General features: G+C 40.7%; 2 protein-coding genes across 13 annotated transcripts in view; one reads left to right on the top strand and one right to left on the bottom strand.

Moving 5' to 3' along the window:
- Positions 1-5,194, bottom strand: part of GPSM2 (G protein signaling modulator 2) — a 60,799-nt gene extending 55,605 nt beyond the window's left edge. For 2 of the 4 annotated variants that reach the window (XM_045027283.1, XM_045027284.1), the window contains exon 1: positions 5,054-5,193. The gene's annotated coding sequence lies outside the window, so the exon portion shown is untranslated. Of the gene's footprint in view, positions 1-5,053 lie in introns of all 4 variants that reach the window. The other 2 variants (XM_045027287.1, XM_045027285.1) reach the window with 2 other exon arrangements.
- Positions 3,650-17,511, top strand: part of AKNAD1 (AKNA domain containing 1) — a 33,378-nt gene continuing 19,516 nt past the window's right edge. For 6 of the 9 annotated variants that reach the window (XM_045027277.1, XM_045027276.1, XM_045027274.1 and 3 more), the window contains exons 1-12: positions 3,651-3,733; positions 4,510-4,585; positions 9,118-10,328; positions 11,089-11,148; positions 11,624-11,765; positions 11,985-12,136; positions 12,243-12,302; positions 12,738-12,871; positions 14,996-15,164; positions 15,909-16,081; positions 16,556-16,658; positions 17,281-17,387. In XM_045027277.1, the coding sequence (XP_044883212.1) occupies positions 9,177-10,328; positions 11,089-11,148; positions 11,624-11,765; positions 11,985-12,136; positions 12,243-12,302; positions 12,738-12,871; positions 14,996-15,164; positions 15,909-16,081; positions 16,556-16,658; positions 17,281-17,387 (2,252 nt within the window). In that variant the 5' untranslated portion in view covers positions 3,651-3,733; positions 4,510-4,585; positions 9,118-9,176. Of the gene's footprint in view, positions 3,734-4,509; positions 4,586-5,542; positions 5,652-7,467; positions 7,601-9,117; positions 10,329-11,088; positions 11,149-11,623; positions 11,766-11,984; positions 12,137-12,242; positions 12,303-12,737; positions 12,872-14,995; positions 15,165-15,908; positions 16,082-16,555; positions 16,659-17,280; positions 17,388-17,511 lie in introns of those variants that run through there. The other 3 variants (XM_045027273.1, XM_045027271.1, XM_045027272.1) reach the window with 3 other exon arrangements.

The raw sequence follows: 17,511 nt of genomic DNA, 5'->3' as shown, positions 1-17,511 counted from the left end.
CTGCGCTCCTCTCCCCCCCTACCCTTTAATGTCCTGCCTGGACTATCATAGCAGCTGGAGGCTGCCTCCCCCTCATTTTATCTCACTAAAAGTCAGTGTTTCTTATTCCTGCATTCTTTATTACTTCATCACACAAATGGGGGGACACTGCCACGGTAGCCCAGGAGGGTTGGGGGAGGAGGGAAGCAACAGGTGGGGTTGTTGCAGGGGCACCCCCTAGAATGGCATGCAGCTCATCATTTCTGCGGGATCTCTGGGGCTCTGACATGGAGCGGCTGTGCTCTCTGGTTCTCTAGTACACTTGCCCCATATTCTAGGCAGGACTGACTATTTTTACACAAAATGTAAAGAAGGGAATGACCCACGGAATCATTCCCATTTTTGTCCATGCACCCTCGGCCGACCTCAGTGAGGCCAGCCAGGAGCACCCATGACAGCAGCAGATGGTACAAAAGGATTGATAACCGTCATCGCCCATTTCCAAATGCAAATGGTGCAAAATGACTGATAACCATCATCTCATCGCCAATTTACAATGGCAGACGGTGCAATAGGGATGGTAATCGTCTCTGCTACCTTGCAAAGGCAAATTAATGCTGCTGTGTAGCACTGCAGTACCACGTCTGTCAGCAGCATCCAGTACACATACGGTGACAGTGACAAAAGGCAAAACAGGCTCCATGGTTGCCATGCTATGGCGTCTGCCAGGGCAATCCAGGTGAAAAAGGGCGCGAAGTGATTGTCTGCCGTTGCTTTCACAGAGGAAGGATTGAGTGACGACATTTACCCAGAATCACCCGCGACACTGTTTTTGCCCCATCATGCATTGGGATCTAAATCCAGAATTCCAATGGGCGGGGGAGACTGCGGGAACTATGGGATAGCTACAGGATAGCTACCCACAGTGCAACTCTCCAGAAATCGACGCTAGCCTCGCTACATGGACGCACACCGCCGAATTAATGTGCTTAGTGTGGCCGCGTGCACTCGACTTTATACAATCTGTTTTAAAAAACCAGTTTATGTAAAATCGGAATAATCCCGTAGTGTAGACATACCCTTAGATTTACCAAGCCAGCAACAAAACAGCTTCCATAATGCTGTTATGGAGGGAGGAATAGCTCAGTGGTTTGAGCATTGGCCTGCTAAACCCAGGGTTGTGAGTTCAATCCTTGAGGGGGCCATATAGGGATCTAGGGCAAAAATCTGTCTGGGGATTGGTCCTGCTTTGAGCAGGGGGTTGGACTAGATGACCTCCTGAGGTCCCTTCCAACCCTGATATTGTATGATTAAGCAAAATATTGTCAGTATTCAGATTTTATATGCTGGAAATCTGGACCCTTAGAACCCAGAAACTTAAAGGGTACTAATTTAGAACAAAAACAGGAAATAAAACTATATTCTGCCACTACTATTACTTACAAGTTTATCTACTAAAAGGAAAAACTGGAAAACAAAACAAAAAAAACAAACACTGGTTTGTAAGGGAGGGACACCATCAAGCCAATCAGTTGAAAAAATATATATATATTTTTTCAGATATTACACCTGTTCCCAAGTTTTTGTGGGATTTCATCTTTTTTAAATATTTTCTTCCTGTTTATATAGGTCTTTCATAAATAAAATGACTATACAGAGAAAATAGTACACACAAATGTAGAAGTAGTGTCAAATGCACAGAGAAAAACAGGAAAAACACCTCAGAAATACTGTCTCTAATATTTCATTTATAGGATTCCTGTGTTACTCATAAGAATAATAGGTAAATGTCAATTTAAAAATCACATTTATTTCTGAAAGATAGCATCCCTTAGCAGTAACACTGAACTTGAACTTTTTAAAAGAAATTAAAGCAAATTTTAAGTAATATAGCCTGAATTTTATTTTTCTTTAGAAGTTTTGTCAGGAATTTTTATGTTTACAATCATCTTTCCAGCAAAGAAAAAAATGACAAAGGTACCAGTCTGGCAAATATTTATTTACACATGCTTCATTTTAAGAATACAAGTAGTCCGATTAAGAACACTTATGCTATTCAGGTACTTAAAGATAAATATATGTGTGATTTTAGGATCAGGGCCTACAGGATTATATAGAGGAAAGAATGAAACTGGCTGAACCACAACTGCTGTCAAGTGCACAAAGTAAAATTGACTAAAAAGGAAAAATATTGTGAGAGAGGGCCTAGAGTCTATCCATAATTTATATTTCATGGCAAAGGAAAATTGAAACAAAATGTTTAAGAAAAAGAAAGGATAAACTGGATGCAGCCAGACACAGGGATCTGTGGAAAGCTGTACTAGAGATCAGTAGTGAAGCATTTTAAACACAAGTAGTAATCATCTGAAGAGGGCTATCTTCTCCGCAGTAGGCCATTTCCTGAAGGGTGGGGGCAGCTGCATTCCCAAACTTCTACTGTGTGATGCAGATCTGGAAAAAAACTAGTTAAGAAAATGGGGTGTGCTGTACTGGATCAACAGGAAATAATAAGTAGGTTCAAGACTGACACTAGAGATCATTCTGGACACAGCAGCAAGAAGCTGTAACTCTGACTGGAGTGTGAGGAGGAGTGCATGAGATGAGACCTGCTTTTTAGGCGTGTAGATTCTTTTCTTCTCTGTAATGAAGCTAAGAGAAGCCTGTTTGGGCATTTGCAAAGTTTTTACCTAACATATTTCATTCTTCTTAACCTCTGTTATTGTTCTTAACACCTCTGAGGCTAGGACAAGAAGCAATGGGCTTAAATTGCAGCAAGGGCGGTTTAGGTTGGACATTAGGAAAAACTTCCTGTCAGAGTGTTTAAGCACTGAAATAAATTGCCTAGGGAGGTTGTGGAATCGCCATCATTGGGGATTTTTAAGAGTAAGGTGTTTGTCCAACCGTCAGGGATGGTCTAGATCAGTGTTTCCCAAATTTGGGACGCCGCTTGCATAGGGAAAGCCCCTGGCAGGCCGGGCCAGTTTGTTTACCTGCCGTGTCCACAGGTCTGGCCGATCACAGTTCCCACTGGCCACGGTTTGCTGCTGCACCGCCGCCTCCAGCAGCTCCCATGGGCCTGCAGCAGCGAACCACAGCCAGTGGGAGCCGCTATCGACCAGACCTGCGGACGTGGCAGTTAAACAAACCGGCCCGGCCCTCCAGGGGCTTTTCCTACACAAGCAGTATCCCAAGTTTGGGAAACACTGGTCTAGATAATACTTAGTCCTGCCTTGAGTGCAGGGGACTGGACTAGATGATCTCTCGAGGTCCCTTCCAGTTCTATGATTCTATGAACTGTTTATTTGTACCTGATTCTCTATATTTAATAGATCTTGTTTTTAAGAATACCGATGTGTGGGTGTAGCACGCAGTACCACTGGAGAGAGTGGAAGCCTTCTCTTTAAGGAGAAATACAAAAGATGTTTCTGGAACCTACAGGTAGTGGTGTCCTCTCCCAGTGAGGTGTTCGGCAAAGGACTACCATAGAGATACATAAGAGGAGAAGCCTAAGGATCAAAGGAGACATGAGAAGGCCAGAGTGTGCACAACATGTTTCCTTACCAATTTTTTAGATTAGGGTAATCTTATACTGTCCTTTTTGTGATGTAAGAGTTGGCAGGTCCATCAGAATTCTGAAATGGTTGCCTGGCTCTCCGTGGCAACCCCAAGACACGTGATCTATGCATCTTTGGGGGCTAGAAGCTAACAGTCAGGAGCTGGAAACCTCTAAGAAAACGAGGGCTGCAACTTGAAGGTGGGAGTCTAAGTTGGCTCTACATTGCCAAAGTGGTAAAGAAGAGTAAAAAAAAAAAGCAAGGATTCCCAAGTACCTGTATCTCCTTTTTAAGAGGCGAGGGACTAGGTCAGAGATATATGCTACAACCTGAACTAGTATAAGCTGCCATTTCTATTTATTAAAATATGTTTATGGACTTTGCTCCTTATGTAGTTTTTAAATTTGTTTCATATAGTTCCCTTCTCTTTAGTTTTATGATGTATTTAATAACAATCTTGGTTGTTTCATTTCTCCCCTGACCTAATGACTATTTATCATTGAAACAGTCTGTAAGAGTAAGGACTGAAGATGTTTAATGTGATGTCGTCATGTTATTGTCTCACACTGGAGAAATCAAGAAATGAATCCCTCAAAGATTATTTTTTTAAAAGGGTTGGTTTGGTGACAGCAAATGACTATTTTCCCCTCCCAAGAAATGGAACTACAATAAGCCCTTGCTGTGTTTGTTTTGGGGTCTATAAGAAATTGATTGCTGCTATAGTTTTGTAAAGCAGAATATAATATTAAACAACTGCACAAAACACTGAAAGCACTTTAAAAACAACTGCACTATCCTTTGGATTTGGGAATAAACACTATCATTTTTTCACATTTATTGTAAGTCAGACACAGCCAACAAACAAGACATTTCACGGGTTAAATTATTCAAGTGACACTGCAGGGCTAGTAAGCACAATCATCATTTTAAAGCCCCAAATTGCTTTGCCTTGACACTTTATCTCTTTGCACTACAGAGGACTCTTCATCAGCCACTAAAGCAGTGTTTGATTTCATGTTGCGATTGGGAAAGGACTGATGCAAAACTGCAAGGTTGGTGCAGCGAAGTTAACTGCAATTATGTCTTTGGGAGCAACAGCCCAGCATGCTTCTCTCAGCGAGGCAAGGAGCATCATCAGCTCGCTGGGCTTGGAGAAAACCCCCGAGGGAACAGTAGCCCCCATGAGCACAACCCCCGGCACGAACATCAGTATATTGGGAGGCAGCGTACATCACAAGAAACAACTCGTCACCTTTCCCTGATCGATCCCCCCACGGGTCAACGCCCCCCCCAGCCAAACCCCACAGCTGCCCTCGCCTTCAGCGAGTTACCCCTCAGTCACCCACCGCGCCTCTGGCGCCCCCAATATCGCTGCCTCCTCAGTCGATATAGTCCTGCCCTCTACGCGACGACACCACCACATTGCCCCAGCAACGTCCCCGGCCTGCCCCCTCCCTCACCCGTACGGCCGCTCTGCCGAATGCGGCCCCCTCTCCCGCCTGCCTCAGGCCGGGCCGGACCTCACCTCAGCCCCGGGGCCGCCTGCAGCCGCCGGCCTCCCTCTGGTCCGATCGATCGCTCGCCTCGCACCCCCGCAGCACCCCCCGCCCACCTCGCTGATGGACCAGCCCTGGATCGCCCGCCGCCGCAGCGCGAGAAGGGAGGGGAGAGACCGACGCTGCCCCGCCCCCCGCGCACCCCACACTTCGAACCCGCCAATAGCCGGCGCCCTGCTCGCTGCGGCTCTTACACCAATATCGTCTCCCTCCCCCTGTGACAGGGAAACCCAACGGCTCTCCCCACTTCCGCCACTGGCACATTCTGCGCGTGCGTACGGGTTCCCTCAGTTCTCTCTCGCCCAGCGGAGCCCTGCATCATTCACGCTGGCCAATGAGAGGCTGGGGTTTGAGTGGGCAGTGTGATCCTGTTCTAGGACGGGAGGTCACGTGGGGATCAGGGTCAGTGTGCGGTGGGGAGGGAGAGACGTCTCGTTGTGAGGCTAGGAGGCAAGTGGGAGGGGTTGGAGTGGGGAGATTCCCTCAGTGGGGGAGGAAGGGCTGAGTGGAAGACCCCGTTCCTGAGTGGATTTGGGAGGAGCGGTCCCGATCCACGCTCTGGGTAGGAGCTTGCTGGGGGGTCATTTAGGCCCCATGTCTCTCCCTCTGGGGAGGAGGATTTGCTGCACTGCTGTAGCCTTCAATGTAGCTGCTTCCTATGCCAATAGGAGGTGTTCTGTTGCTGCAGTTAATCCACCTCTCTGAGGAGTTGTCTACTGTAGGGACAAACAGGGCCGGCTCCAGAGCCCAGCGGGGCAAGCCCCTGCCTGGGGCGGCCCTTTCCCGGGGGGGCGGCAGGCTGGGCCGGCGGACCTGCCGCAGTCATGCCTGCGGGAGGTCCACCGGAGCCCCGGGAGCAGCGGACCTGCCGCAGGCATGACTGCGGAGGGGACGCTCGGCCGGCGGCTCCAGTGGACCTCCCGCAGGCATGACTGCGGACGGTTCGCTGGTCCCGCGGCTTGGCTGGACCTCCCGCAGGCATGCCTGCGGCAGCTCAACCGGAGCCGCCGGACCTGCGAACCGCCCGCAGCTGCGGGAGGTCCAGCCAAGCCGCGCGACCAGTGGACCCTCTGCAGTCATGCCCGCGGGAGGTCCGCTGCTCCCGCGGCTCGGGGGCGCCTCCCGGGCATGACTGCTTGGGGCGGCCAAAAACCTAGAGCCGCCCCTGGGGACAAAGCTGCATCATTGAAGATGCTTAAGCTACCTGTGTAGATGGGGAGAGTGTCTTCTGTTGGCAAAGGTATGCCACCATCCTGAGACACGATAGCTATATCAAGGAGAGAAGCCCTCCTGTTGACACAGCACTGTCTACACTGGGAGTTACGTTGGTATAATTGTGTCGCTCATGGGTGTGGATTTTTCCCACGGGCCCTGAGCGACATAGTTATATCGACATAAAATTGTAGTATAGAGCAGGGCTGAGAACAGATAGCTAGGTTGAAGGAAGAATTTGTCTATCAACCTAGGGCTTTCTACACCAGGGGTTAGATTGGCATAGCTACATCTCATAGGTGTAGATTTTTCACACCCTTGAGAGACTGGCTATGCTGATGTTAATTCCCAGTGTAGACTAGTCCTATGACATTTATAATCTTTCCTCCTTCTGCTGACTCCAAACCTCCAGAGCCTTGCCTTGGCTAGAGTTTTTGGTCCTGCTGTTACTCAATTTTTTTTTGTATTTCTTAATTAAAATTATTATAAATGCTAATCTAGGCACCCCCACAAACATTTGTTCCTGGTCTTGGGTCACCGTAAGAATGAGATGATAATATAAATTTAAAAAAAAATTAGAAACACTTTATATATTTTAATATATAAAATAAATGAAATCTACAAAACAAAAAAGAAATAATGCATTTATGGCTTTGAATAACCAATATATCTAATTTGCTGACCCCACCAAGAACTAGAAAATGTTTGTTTGCTGTGTTGCAGGGCCTTTTTAAACCAATGAACCATAACTGAATGGAACAGGAATATTAAATAGTAAGGTATATGGTTACACTTATTGAGAAGCTGCGCTTGTACTCACCTGGCTGTGTTAGAGATAGGGTTACAACTGATGTAACCAAATGCACACACTATGAAACAGAGTACCTGTATCATGTGTAGACTAAAGCGTTTAGAACTGTACAATTTAATACCTACCTAGGTATAAATTTCCAGAGCATCTACTATAACTCTAGCAGTGGTCTAGGAAATGTAACCATTCACCTACAATTGGTATTAGGGAGTACTTATACTGTAGCTTTTTCAGATTTTGTCCACTTATTGCAGCAATTCAGTTCAAGTCAACATTTTTAATGACTGAAGTAAGTTTGCTTCTATTTCTGCTGAAGTTTATGTTCCTTTCATATATGGTGTGAGAATCAGCTATACAATATCATTCCTCACTTTGTGAGGCTAAGAAGATTGCTGGGTAGTGTACTGAAAGAATCTACAGTACTTTATGTGACAAAGTACAAGAGAACAGGAATGGATTCAAAGAAAGAGGCTTTGTTGGGATCATCCGTGAGTACAGTTGTGTGAGAAATGCATTATGCTCTGTGAAGTGAAGGATGAGAAATGAAATTGTATTGCACAGTAAAGTTATCTGTTTAATTCCCCATATTTGTCTTTTGTGTCTAGCAGATAGATGATATGTGTGCTCCCAAAGGTTCAAAATATCTCTGGAAACCTTCCTTAAAGCAGCAGTAACAGTCCCTTGTGTGAAGGGAGCAGAAGACATATGTTTTGGGTCGTATTATTTTGGTGTACAAGATGATTCTGCTATTTATAGAGGCATGTGGAAGAGTGCTTTCCTAGTAAAGTATCACAACAGCAGTAATGGTTAGGGTCTCTTATTAAGATTAGGTCCCCATTGTGCTGGGCTCCATATGCACATATAATGACAAGATGGTCCTTGGCCAAAAGAGTTTATAGTCAAAGGTCTTGGAAACTTTACCATTGAAGTAAAAGTACGCCAACATTGTGTACCTTTAAAAGTCCTACCCATAGTCAGGCTTGGCCTCAGAATTGGAGGGGCCAAGCCGCTAGAGGAAGAGGGGAGGATCACTTGATGAGTCCCAGTCCCACTGAGAGAGGGGAGAGAAAGAGTCATCTTATGATCTGAGAACTCAGTAGAGGAGTTGGCATGTGCCCAGAACCCTTTCAAAATAAGTGATTGAGAATTATAAGCCTCACACATTTAGAACACTTATATGAGGCTATAAAGGTGGGGGATGGCTCCTAACTTCCTCTCTTCCTTTCCAGCACCTGAATTCTGTATTACTCAATATCTCTGTACCTGTTTGTACAACACACTCAAATAATACTGATAAAATAATACCTATAAAAGTGAAAGCAACCACATAAGTTCTCATATGAAGTGTTCAGTGTCCAATTAAAGGAATTTTTGAATTCCAGCTCATTAGAAAAGCGATTTTTCTTAAGGTGACCAATAGCAAACCACACTGCACTCAGACTGCTCCGAGTTGTGCTGGCTGCACTGGCCAGCAAGGTGTAATTCCAGTATCTGAAGATTGCTGTTTCTTCTCCCAACGCTGCTATATGAGTAGTTGGCTGGTTAAGATGCCTTTACTGCTGTAGTGAGGACAGAATCTAACCCTGTGTAGAAAAATCCAGCTTCATGTTATGCTGATCTTGGCCCTTGTTATGCATAAAATAGGTGCTTTTACTGTTCTTGGCTCCATTACTAACTTCATTCATTTCTATTTACTTTATAAATACTGCAGTTTACAAACTAGTAAAGACAAATAACCTGGTACTATAGACTGTGGGCCACATCCTTTCCCCAGTAATTTGATATTTGTGTTACTCTATTAACTTAAATAGAGTTGATCCTGATTTATACCAGTGTAACCGAGAGGAAAATCAGGCCCTTTATGTACGTGTCTCCCACTGAAGAAGACTATGGAAGTTTGTGTGGAGAAGGACTGCAGGATCAGATCTAAGATATATGCTTATGCTTTTACTTAATATATTGTAAGATATATTTAAATGTGAGCTAGTTTTTTCATGTATTACAGAACTTGATACATACAATAGTAAAAGCTCTAAATGAAAGCTGAGGACCAATGAAATGTAAATGGAGTATAATCAAGACATACAGATTAGGACAAGTAAAAGCAGACAACCTGACCATCTGAAAAAACAAGTGAATAACATATTATTAGATAACTTTGACTATCCTGAGGATGCAACTGATGAGGAGCAAGAAGACTTACCTTATGATGGAGACCTAGAAAGAACTTATCACCACAATAATGAATCAAATAATTTGAAAGCCTGTGTTTCTGTAGAAAACATTTCTGATAATTTCTTAAATTTGACCTGTTCTGAAATTAACAGAAGTTTAAAAGAAGAAATAAATTATGAAACACAACAGCTATCTCAAGAGAAGGTCTTCAGCCACCGTACGCCCACCACAAGAACAAATGGAATAATGATTGAAATGGCAATAGAAGCTCCTGTGAGTGGCATGCCTTTGGAGACAGAATTATCAGTTGGAGCTTTTAGCAACCTAGATAGGAAGGAACATTTCACCAACTCAAACATTTCTGATGTTCTTTTGCGTCATTTTTCCAAAGAAGAGTTATCAAACACAAGCCAATTAATTGATTGTGAAACTATCCCAGAAACATCCTTTACTGAAAGTGTTGATGAAACTGTCCTCACTAAAACTAGGATTTCAGAATGCACCAAGCCCACTTTACTAACAGAACAATGGGCAAAGCATTTTGAAGACTATCATTTAAACAGACAAGAAGAAATATCTGAAGATGATTACAAAGATAAAAATTTGCTAGATGAAAATAAATTTGTTATAGATGACAGAGCTACTTCTTATGGTGATGAGAAAGACTGCATACAAGAAAATTCACAGTTGATAGCTGAAAATGAAGATACAAATAATTGCCAAAACATAAGAAATAATCACAGTCACCAAAAAGATTTGTTTGAAAGAACAGGTTCATCTCATGAACTCAAGTATGGTCAAGGCCAAGTTAATTATTGTCTTCCTGACTTCTCTAAAGTTCCTCCAAAAGTCAAAATACCAAAAAGAAATAACAGTGATAAATCAGCTCCCATAATGAAAAGAACCAAATTCTCACCTAATTTGGTTGGTAAATCAGCAATTGTGAATGATGTTTTAGAAACTATGAATTATTTTGATTCTGTTGAAGTAAAGAATCAAGAAGAAGAAATGAGAATTCCTGAACTTTTACAACAGCTAGAGGTAAATGAGATCTTTTCAGCTATCAGTCCTGGATTTAATAAAATATTAATGTCAATGGAAGTGAAAGAGACAGTCCATCAGAGCCTAATATGAGTAGTCCTATATGCAAGTGGTTCCACTGAGATCAGTGGTTCTACTAATTTAATTAAGAATTACTTATATGAGTAAAGGATTGTAGGATTGGGCTTTCAGTCCATAACTTCCATAAACAGACATTTTATGATGTTATAGGGTGATACCTTAATTATTAATAATTTAAAAGTTTCCCTTTGAAATATTATGAAATTGGTTATAGTCAATTTCATTTTTTAATTCTCACATACTTGCAAAATGTTGTTTCTATTACTCTAGGAAAATGTTTAAGTCCCGCCAAAATTCTTTTAATAGAAATGTTTAATATATTAAAGAAATAATTAAAGGTTTGTTTTCATATCGTGTTTTACCCAGATCCAATTTACGTCAATGGTGATTTTGCCAATGGATCTTTAAGATTTATAAATGTCTTTGAGGATCACCTATGCTACCTGACTGATTCTCTTTAAATGATTTGTTCCAATATTTTAGGATTTCCTTTATTCTGGTTGTAAATAGATCACTTAACAGTCACTTTTCATATTTAGACTCAGTCATTGAGACTACTCACATGTGTAAAGCTAAGCACATGCTTAAATCTTTGTAGGATCAGGGCCTTAGTATATAAGGAAGACTTATTACAACACATTAATACTATTTTTCTTTATTATTTCTGGGTTAATGCAAGTTGCTGACAAAACATGCTGAGGCTCAGAATCGTATTGATCATTTGAGGTTTGATCCTAAGGTAAATCTACCAGAATATTATAAAATCAGATAAATTGTTTAGGAGAGCTTTTTCTTAGTTCAGTATATTTTCTCACTAAGGGTCTGATATGAAGCATATATTCTACTAAACAACCGTTTATATTGTTGTTCCTATTTATAGGACTTCTCTAAAGATAGATTTGGCTAAGTAACTTGAGACTTTTAGATGTCTAAAACACATACAGTGAGAATAGGCCAACTAGAAACATACATGTTCGTAACTTGGTGTGTTTATGGGAAATAAACACAGATATTCTGTCACTTTTCAATATGTTAATAAAAAGTGAAAAATAACTTATTTCATATTCTTTATGTGTAATTTAAATAACTCCTTCTAACCAACTTCTGTAAGGATATACAGTATTAAAATAGTTTCCTTTTAGCATTCCAAGTGAATATTTTTATATATAAAGCTATTCTTTTATTTAAAATATTGTTCTGTATATTTTTAACAGATATATACTCATTCAGCTTCTCCTAATCCAAACCTTTCCATTCACTCAAGATGTATGGGTGCAGCTTCTGAAGAGTCTGTATTTCATCCCCTTACTGTTCCTATCCAGCCTCTGCTTGGTTTGTCCAAAGCATCTTTTTCAGGTAGTTGAAATTACAGTGGTTATACAAATAACAGAGGTTCCTTATTTTACATAATTGTGCACTTTGTTATTCTGTTCCATAATCGTAGAATCATAGGACTGGAAGGGACCTCGAGAGGTCATCTAGTCCAGTCCCTTGGATTAATGGAATAATAATCTGGAAAGCTGGATACAGATATCCAGTTGGTACTTTACTCTTTATTTTCATTATGTTATATAGGATTACAATCTGGGAGAATTATTTCATCATTACCGTCAGCCAGTTCAGCAGGAGAAGTACACTGTTTAAATCCTAACTTGATGCAAAATACAACAAAAGGAGAAAAGATGTCTCAAATGCTAAAGGAGCAGGCAGAGCAACTGAAAGCTAAAGTAATATGAAAGAGATTTGTTTCAATACCTACTTAATATTGATGCTCTTGTTTTTTTTTAAAGAAATCTAAAATCCCAAATACAATCTACCAATTTTTTATTGAAGGTGGAAGAATTTTCTAAATGTGTAATACAGGAGGCCTTCCCTTTGCAAGATCGCTGTCTGGTAAATTATTTTTTTCACATGTATTGCAGGGAATTGAAATGTGCTTTAAATGGCATTGAACCTGTATTTATTGTGGTGAAATTTTAAGTGTTGTTCAGAAAGATATATTTAATAACAAATTAAACCCTTTCCTCCATTCCAGAATTAAGTTATAGGCTTGAAAAAGGCCAAGGTGAAGTTTGAGATTGACAATATGTGTCTGAATCCCCTAAACTCCTTTGAAAATCTTAAACCAAACTATTTATGAAGGGAGCCCTTACTCAGGGAAATTGCCATTGAAGTTGTTATGAGTTTTGTTTGAGCAAGACCTGAATCAAGACCCCACAATTTAACCCTCTATTTTTACATCTGCTGTGGACTACAGAGTGTTGTTAATTGTTCTGTCCAATTAAATAGTGAAGTCATTCATTATTTAAATCTCTTTTATTGGTGAAGGTATTAAAGGAACTAAAAGGATACCTTGACACATTGGAACGGAAATATTTAGCCACTAAGGAGGAGCATCGTGGTTTACAGCTACAGAACTACAATCACAAATCCATAAGTGTTGGCGAGTTTGATCCTGACAGGTAAGAGATGCTTGCTAAATAGTATGTCTGTATGTCTATGCCCCCATAGTATATGAGCACCTGGCAGTCATTAATTAATTTATCCTCACAGTATCCCTGCGAGGTACAGAAGTAATATTGTTGCACATTTTTTACCTGAGAGGCTAGTCAACTTTTGGGGCCTTGGGGATGTTCCAGTTGGATGTATAAATTGATGGAGTCTGGTATTCACTTTGATGCACTCTTGTTTAGTTACAATGAATGTGCAAAGTCCTGCTTCTCCAAACACAGGAGGAGCTCAGAACAAAAGCAGCAGTTTCGTAGCTTACAGCAAAGCCTCTTCAGACAACAGACCCAAAAGTGCTCTCCAGTTTTTTTCCCAGGGTCACACTGTGCTCACAGGTGACTGCATGGCTCTCTTGCCTTTTTTTTTTTTTTTTTTTTTTTGGCCTTTGCCTCTTTGACTCTTCTTATTGATTCTCAGTTTCTGACAGTTTGGAAGTTTTTCCTAATGTCCAACCTAAACTGCTCTTTCTTCAATTTAAGCCCATTGCTTCTTGTCCTATCCTCAGTAGTTAAGGAGAATAATTTTTTCTCCTTCCTCCTTGTAACAACCTTTTATGTACTTGAAAACTGTTATCATGTCCTCTCTTGGTCTTCTCTTTTCCAGACTAAATACACCCAATTTTTTTCAATCTTCCCACATAGGTCATGTTTTCTAGACCTTTAATAATTTTTGTTGCTCTTCTCTGCACTTTCTTCAATTTGTCCACATCTTTCCTGAAATGTGGCGCCCATAACTGGACACAATAGTCCAGTTGAGGCCTAATCAGAGCGAAGTAGAGCATAAGAATTACTTCTTGTGTCTTGCTTACAACATTCCTTGTAATACATCCCAGAATGATGTTTGCTTTACTTGGCAACAGTGTTACTCTGTTGACTCATATTTAGCTTGTGATCCACTATGACCCCCAGATCCCTTTCCGCAGTACTCCTTCCTGGGCAGTCATTTCCCATTTTGTATATATGCAACTGATTGTTCCTTCCTGAGTGGAGTACTTTGCATTTGTCCTTATTGAATTTCATCCTATTTACTTCAGATCATTTCTCCAGTTTGTCCAGATCATTTAGAATTTTAATTCTATCCTCTAAAGTACTTGCAACCACACCCAGCCTGGTATCCTCCACAAACTTTATAAGTGTACTTTCTATGCCATTATCTAAATCACTGATTAAATATTGAACAGAATCAGACCCAGAATTGATCCTTGTGGGACTCTACTCAATATGCCTTTCCAGCTTTACTGTGAACCACTGATAACTACACTCTGGGAATGGTTTTCGAACCAGTTATGCACCCAATTTATAGTAGCTCCATCTAGGTTGTATTTCCCTTGTTTGTTTATGACAGTTCCCAACCTTTTCAGGGTCATGCCCCCTATACCCCTGTCCGCACACACACACACTCACCCCGGGAACCAGGCCGGGAGCAGGGCCATGGCTCCTGGCAGGGGATGGACAGACATGGGCAGGGGCAATGAGGCCGAGGCTGGGTCCAGGGCCAGGAGCAGAGCTGGGGGTGGAGCGGGCCTGGGGTGCGCTTCTTCCCTGCTTCACATGGGGAGTGCACCCCCCCAAACATTTCTCTTTGCCCCCCCCGAGGGGTGTGCCCCATAATTTGGGAACCACTGGTTTATGAGAAGGTCATGCAAAATGGTATCAAGAGCCTTACTAAAGTCAAGATATACCACATCTACCGCTTCCCCCATATCCACAAGGCCTGTTACCCTGTCAAAGAAAGCTATTCAGTTGGTTTGACACAATTTGTTTTTGACAAATCCATGCTGACTGTTAGTTATCACCTTATTATCTTCTAAGTGTTTGCAAATTGCTTAATTATTTGCTCTATTATATTTCCGGGTACTGAAGTTAAGCTGACTGGTTTGAAATTCCCTGTGTTGTCCTTATTTCCCTTTTTATAGATTCAAGCAGTTAACTGTGGTTTCATTTAATCTATTTAATTTTGTAATGGTATTGTTTTATTTTTGGACAGTATTGCAACTTTGATATTGCAGTGATATACAAAAAGCCAGAAGTTTATTGAAAGGCTGATTATATAACTCTGTGTTTTGTATTTGGGTTTAGAAAGGTGGAGGGGGAAATATTTAGGCTTGGTATGCTGCTTGAAGATGTCAAAGAGAAAATTGATGACAATATATGTAGTCCATGTCCATCTTCATTCACAACATCTCCTACGTCTCCTTTGCTCACTCCATGTGAATCTGTGTGTTCATCCTGTTCTTGTCTTCGTGAGGTAACGCATCAAGTTCTATAATCTACAGACCAAACTCTTCTTTCAGTTACACTGATGCAAACCCCATTAATTTCAATAGGGTTGCGCAAGTATACCCAAGAAGAGAATTTGCCCTTATGTTTCTAAGAGTGAATATCTTGCTACAATAGAGAATGTTAATTCAAAAAAGTAATGTATTTTATTCCTGAATTTAAACTTTAAGATATCTCATTAGCCATGTTGATCAAAACCTAAATATGTGACTACAGTTGTGTTGGGGAAAAGATTCCCAGTCTCAGTGGAGAAAAAAAAATTGTTTTCAGAAAAGCAAAATATTCTAATCTTTGCAAAAATTGAAAAGCAGTTTTTGCAAGTGAATCACTGCCATTTCATATAGAAAAGCTATGAAAATGGTAACTTTCTGCTTCAGTGAGATTCATAAAAATCACAGTTTGTCTCAAAGGATCAAATTCTTTTGTGTCACAGAAAGCTGGTGAAAATGATAATGTTTAGTTCTGGATCATAGCTTGCAAAGTGGAAATTGGTGGTTTCCCACTGTTCTACATGTGACCAAGCTAAATGCTTTCTAACTGTACTAATTGTTTGAAATACCATATGAATTCTGATGAATCCTCCTTTGAATCCTGAATTGCATAGATATTCAGGAAATCTTGGGTTGCAGGAGGCAAGATTTTAGGGAATACAGTAAATGACAATCTACTGTAAGTGTCTTTGTGCTATCTATAATATGGTTACTTTGTACAGAGCACTGTGGTTTCAAGCATTAGTGATCCTCCAGAAAGGTCTGCTACTGAAGTGAATTTTCATAATAATGAAAGGAACAAGGGAGAGAATAGAAGTCATGCAATAGATGTGATCTCAAAGAAAACCAGTCAGCTTTCTTTACAGAATGACAATTGTGATCCTTTTCCTGAAATGTAAGTATTGAACTTTGTGATAGGTACTGAAGTAATTTACTAAAATGGATTTATAATTACTTACCAATATGAAGACATTTATTGAACGTATCTGATCAAATGTCCACTGAAATCAAAATAATCTCATTAATTTAACTGAGTGTTAGATCATGCCACTGCATGGCCTCGATTGTCACCATAGATATTCAAGATGGAAAAGACATATTGGGGGACCTGATCCAACAATCTTGCCAGTGCACAATTATTCCCTTCAGTAATTTTTTTAAAAACAGGTTGAAGGAATGTCAGTATCCAAAATCACTACCTATTCCATTCTTTAGTGACTCAGCAGAGTATTAGTATTTCTGTGCGTTATATCTTTGTTGAATCCTGCCCTGGTGGAGAATCATATGATGATAATCTTGCTTAAAAAACAGTGTTTTTAATATGTTTGAAAAAAACAGTATTTTAAAATAAAAATTGCTTTTTCCTTAGCCAATTGGGATTACAAAAAAGAGATGCATGTGCCTTTGTAAAAGGAATGGAGCCCCTGGAAAAAGCAGGACTGCTAGCAAATAAGCACTCTTCAGATGTAATGGTACAAGGTCTATTTTTGTGCATAATTAAATTTTGTGGATGAACTTGTTTATTTTTCCAGTGGGATAATTTATATTAGATTATATTCTACTGTCCCAGTGTTAAGTTTGCACAACAAACCAACTCAACTGTTGTAATTGTTGAGGTACTACAGTATATCAGAACATTGCTGTACAAATGCCAAGTAAGATGATTCAGGTTTAGGAATGTTGCTGTCAAAACTTGTGAACCATTCAGAATGTGCTTTGATTCTGAGGGGAACTGTGCTGGAAGGAGTTGCATAGGCAACTATTGGATTTGAAATAGTATCATTTGTGTTTGTTTAGGGCTGCGAGGAAAAAAAACATGAATCCATGCCAGATCCATGGAAACCTACACTAACAAATTCATTTCACCTTTGTGTCTCACTTTTCTTATCTATAGAATGGGATTAATGTGCAGACTCTGTGCAGTCCATTTTACATAGCCTAGAATTGTGAGTGGATCATAAAGCAAGAAAAAGCATTGCTAAAGCTATAGAAAAATTATATCCAAATATATGTGTTACTCACACTGTATTTCTTGAGAAATACACAATAATGTGAATAAGTGTATAAAATCTTATGTTCTGGTTTGTGGTACAGCAGTGTTTCCTTCCGCATGAGGCAGACAATGGGCCTGGAGGCCTGGAATCGCATAGGCAGCTTATATTAAGTCAAAAACGTAACACTGATCAAGAAAACCCAAAAGGGTAAGTGCTTTATGTATTTTGGCGGATTAAAATATTTGTAAACAGCCAAAATGAGTGTATGCATTCATGGATACAAGTTTTGCTGTTGGACTCTGTCTGAAATTTAATGAATTGTGGTAGGCTC

The sequence above is a fragment of the Mauremys mutica genome, chromosome 8 (genome assembly GCF_020497125.1).
Source record: "Mauremys mutica isolate MM-2020 ecotype Southern chromosome 8, ASM2049712v1, whole genome shotgun sequence".
NCBI lineage: Eukaryota > Metazoa > Chordata > Testudines > Geoemydidae > Mauremys > Mauremys mutica.
The sequence above is the reverse complement of the archived record's forward strand: the minus strand, read 5'-3'. Positions and strand labels throughout refer to the sequence as shown.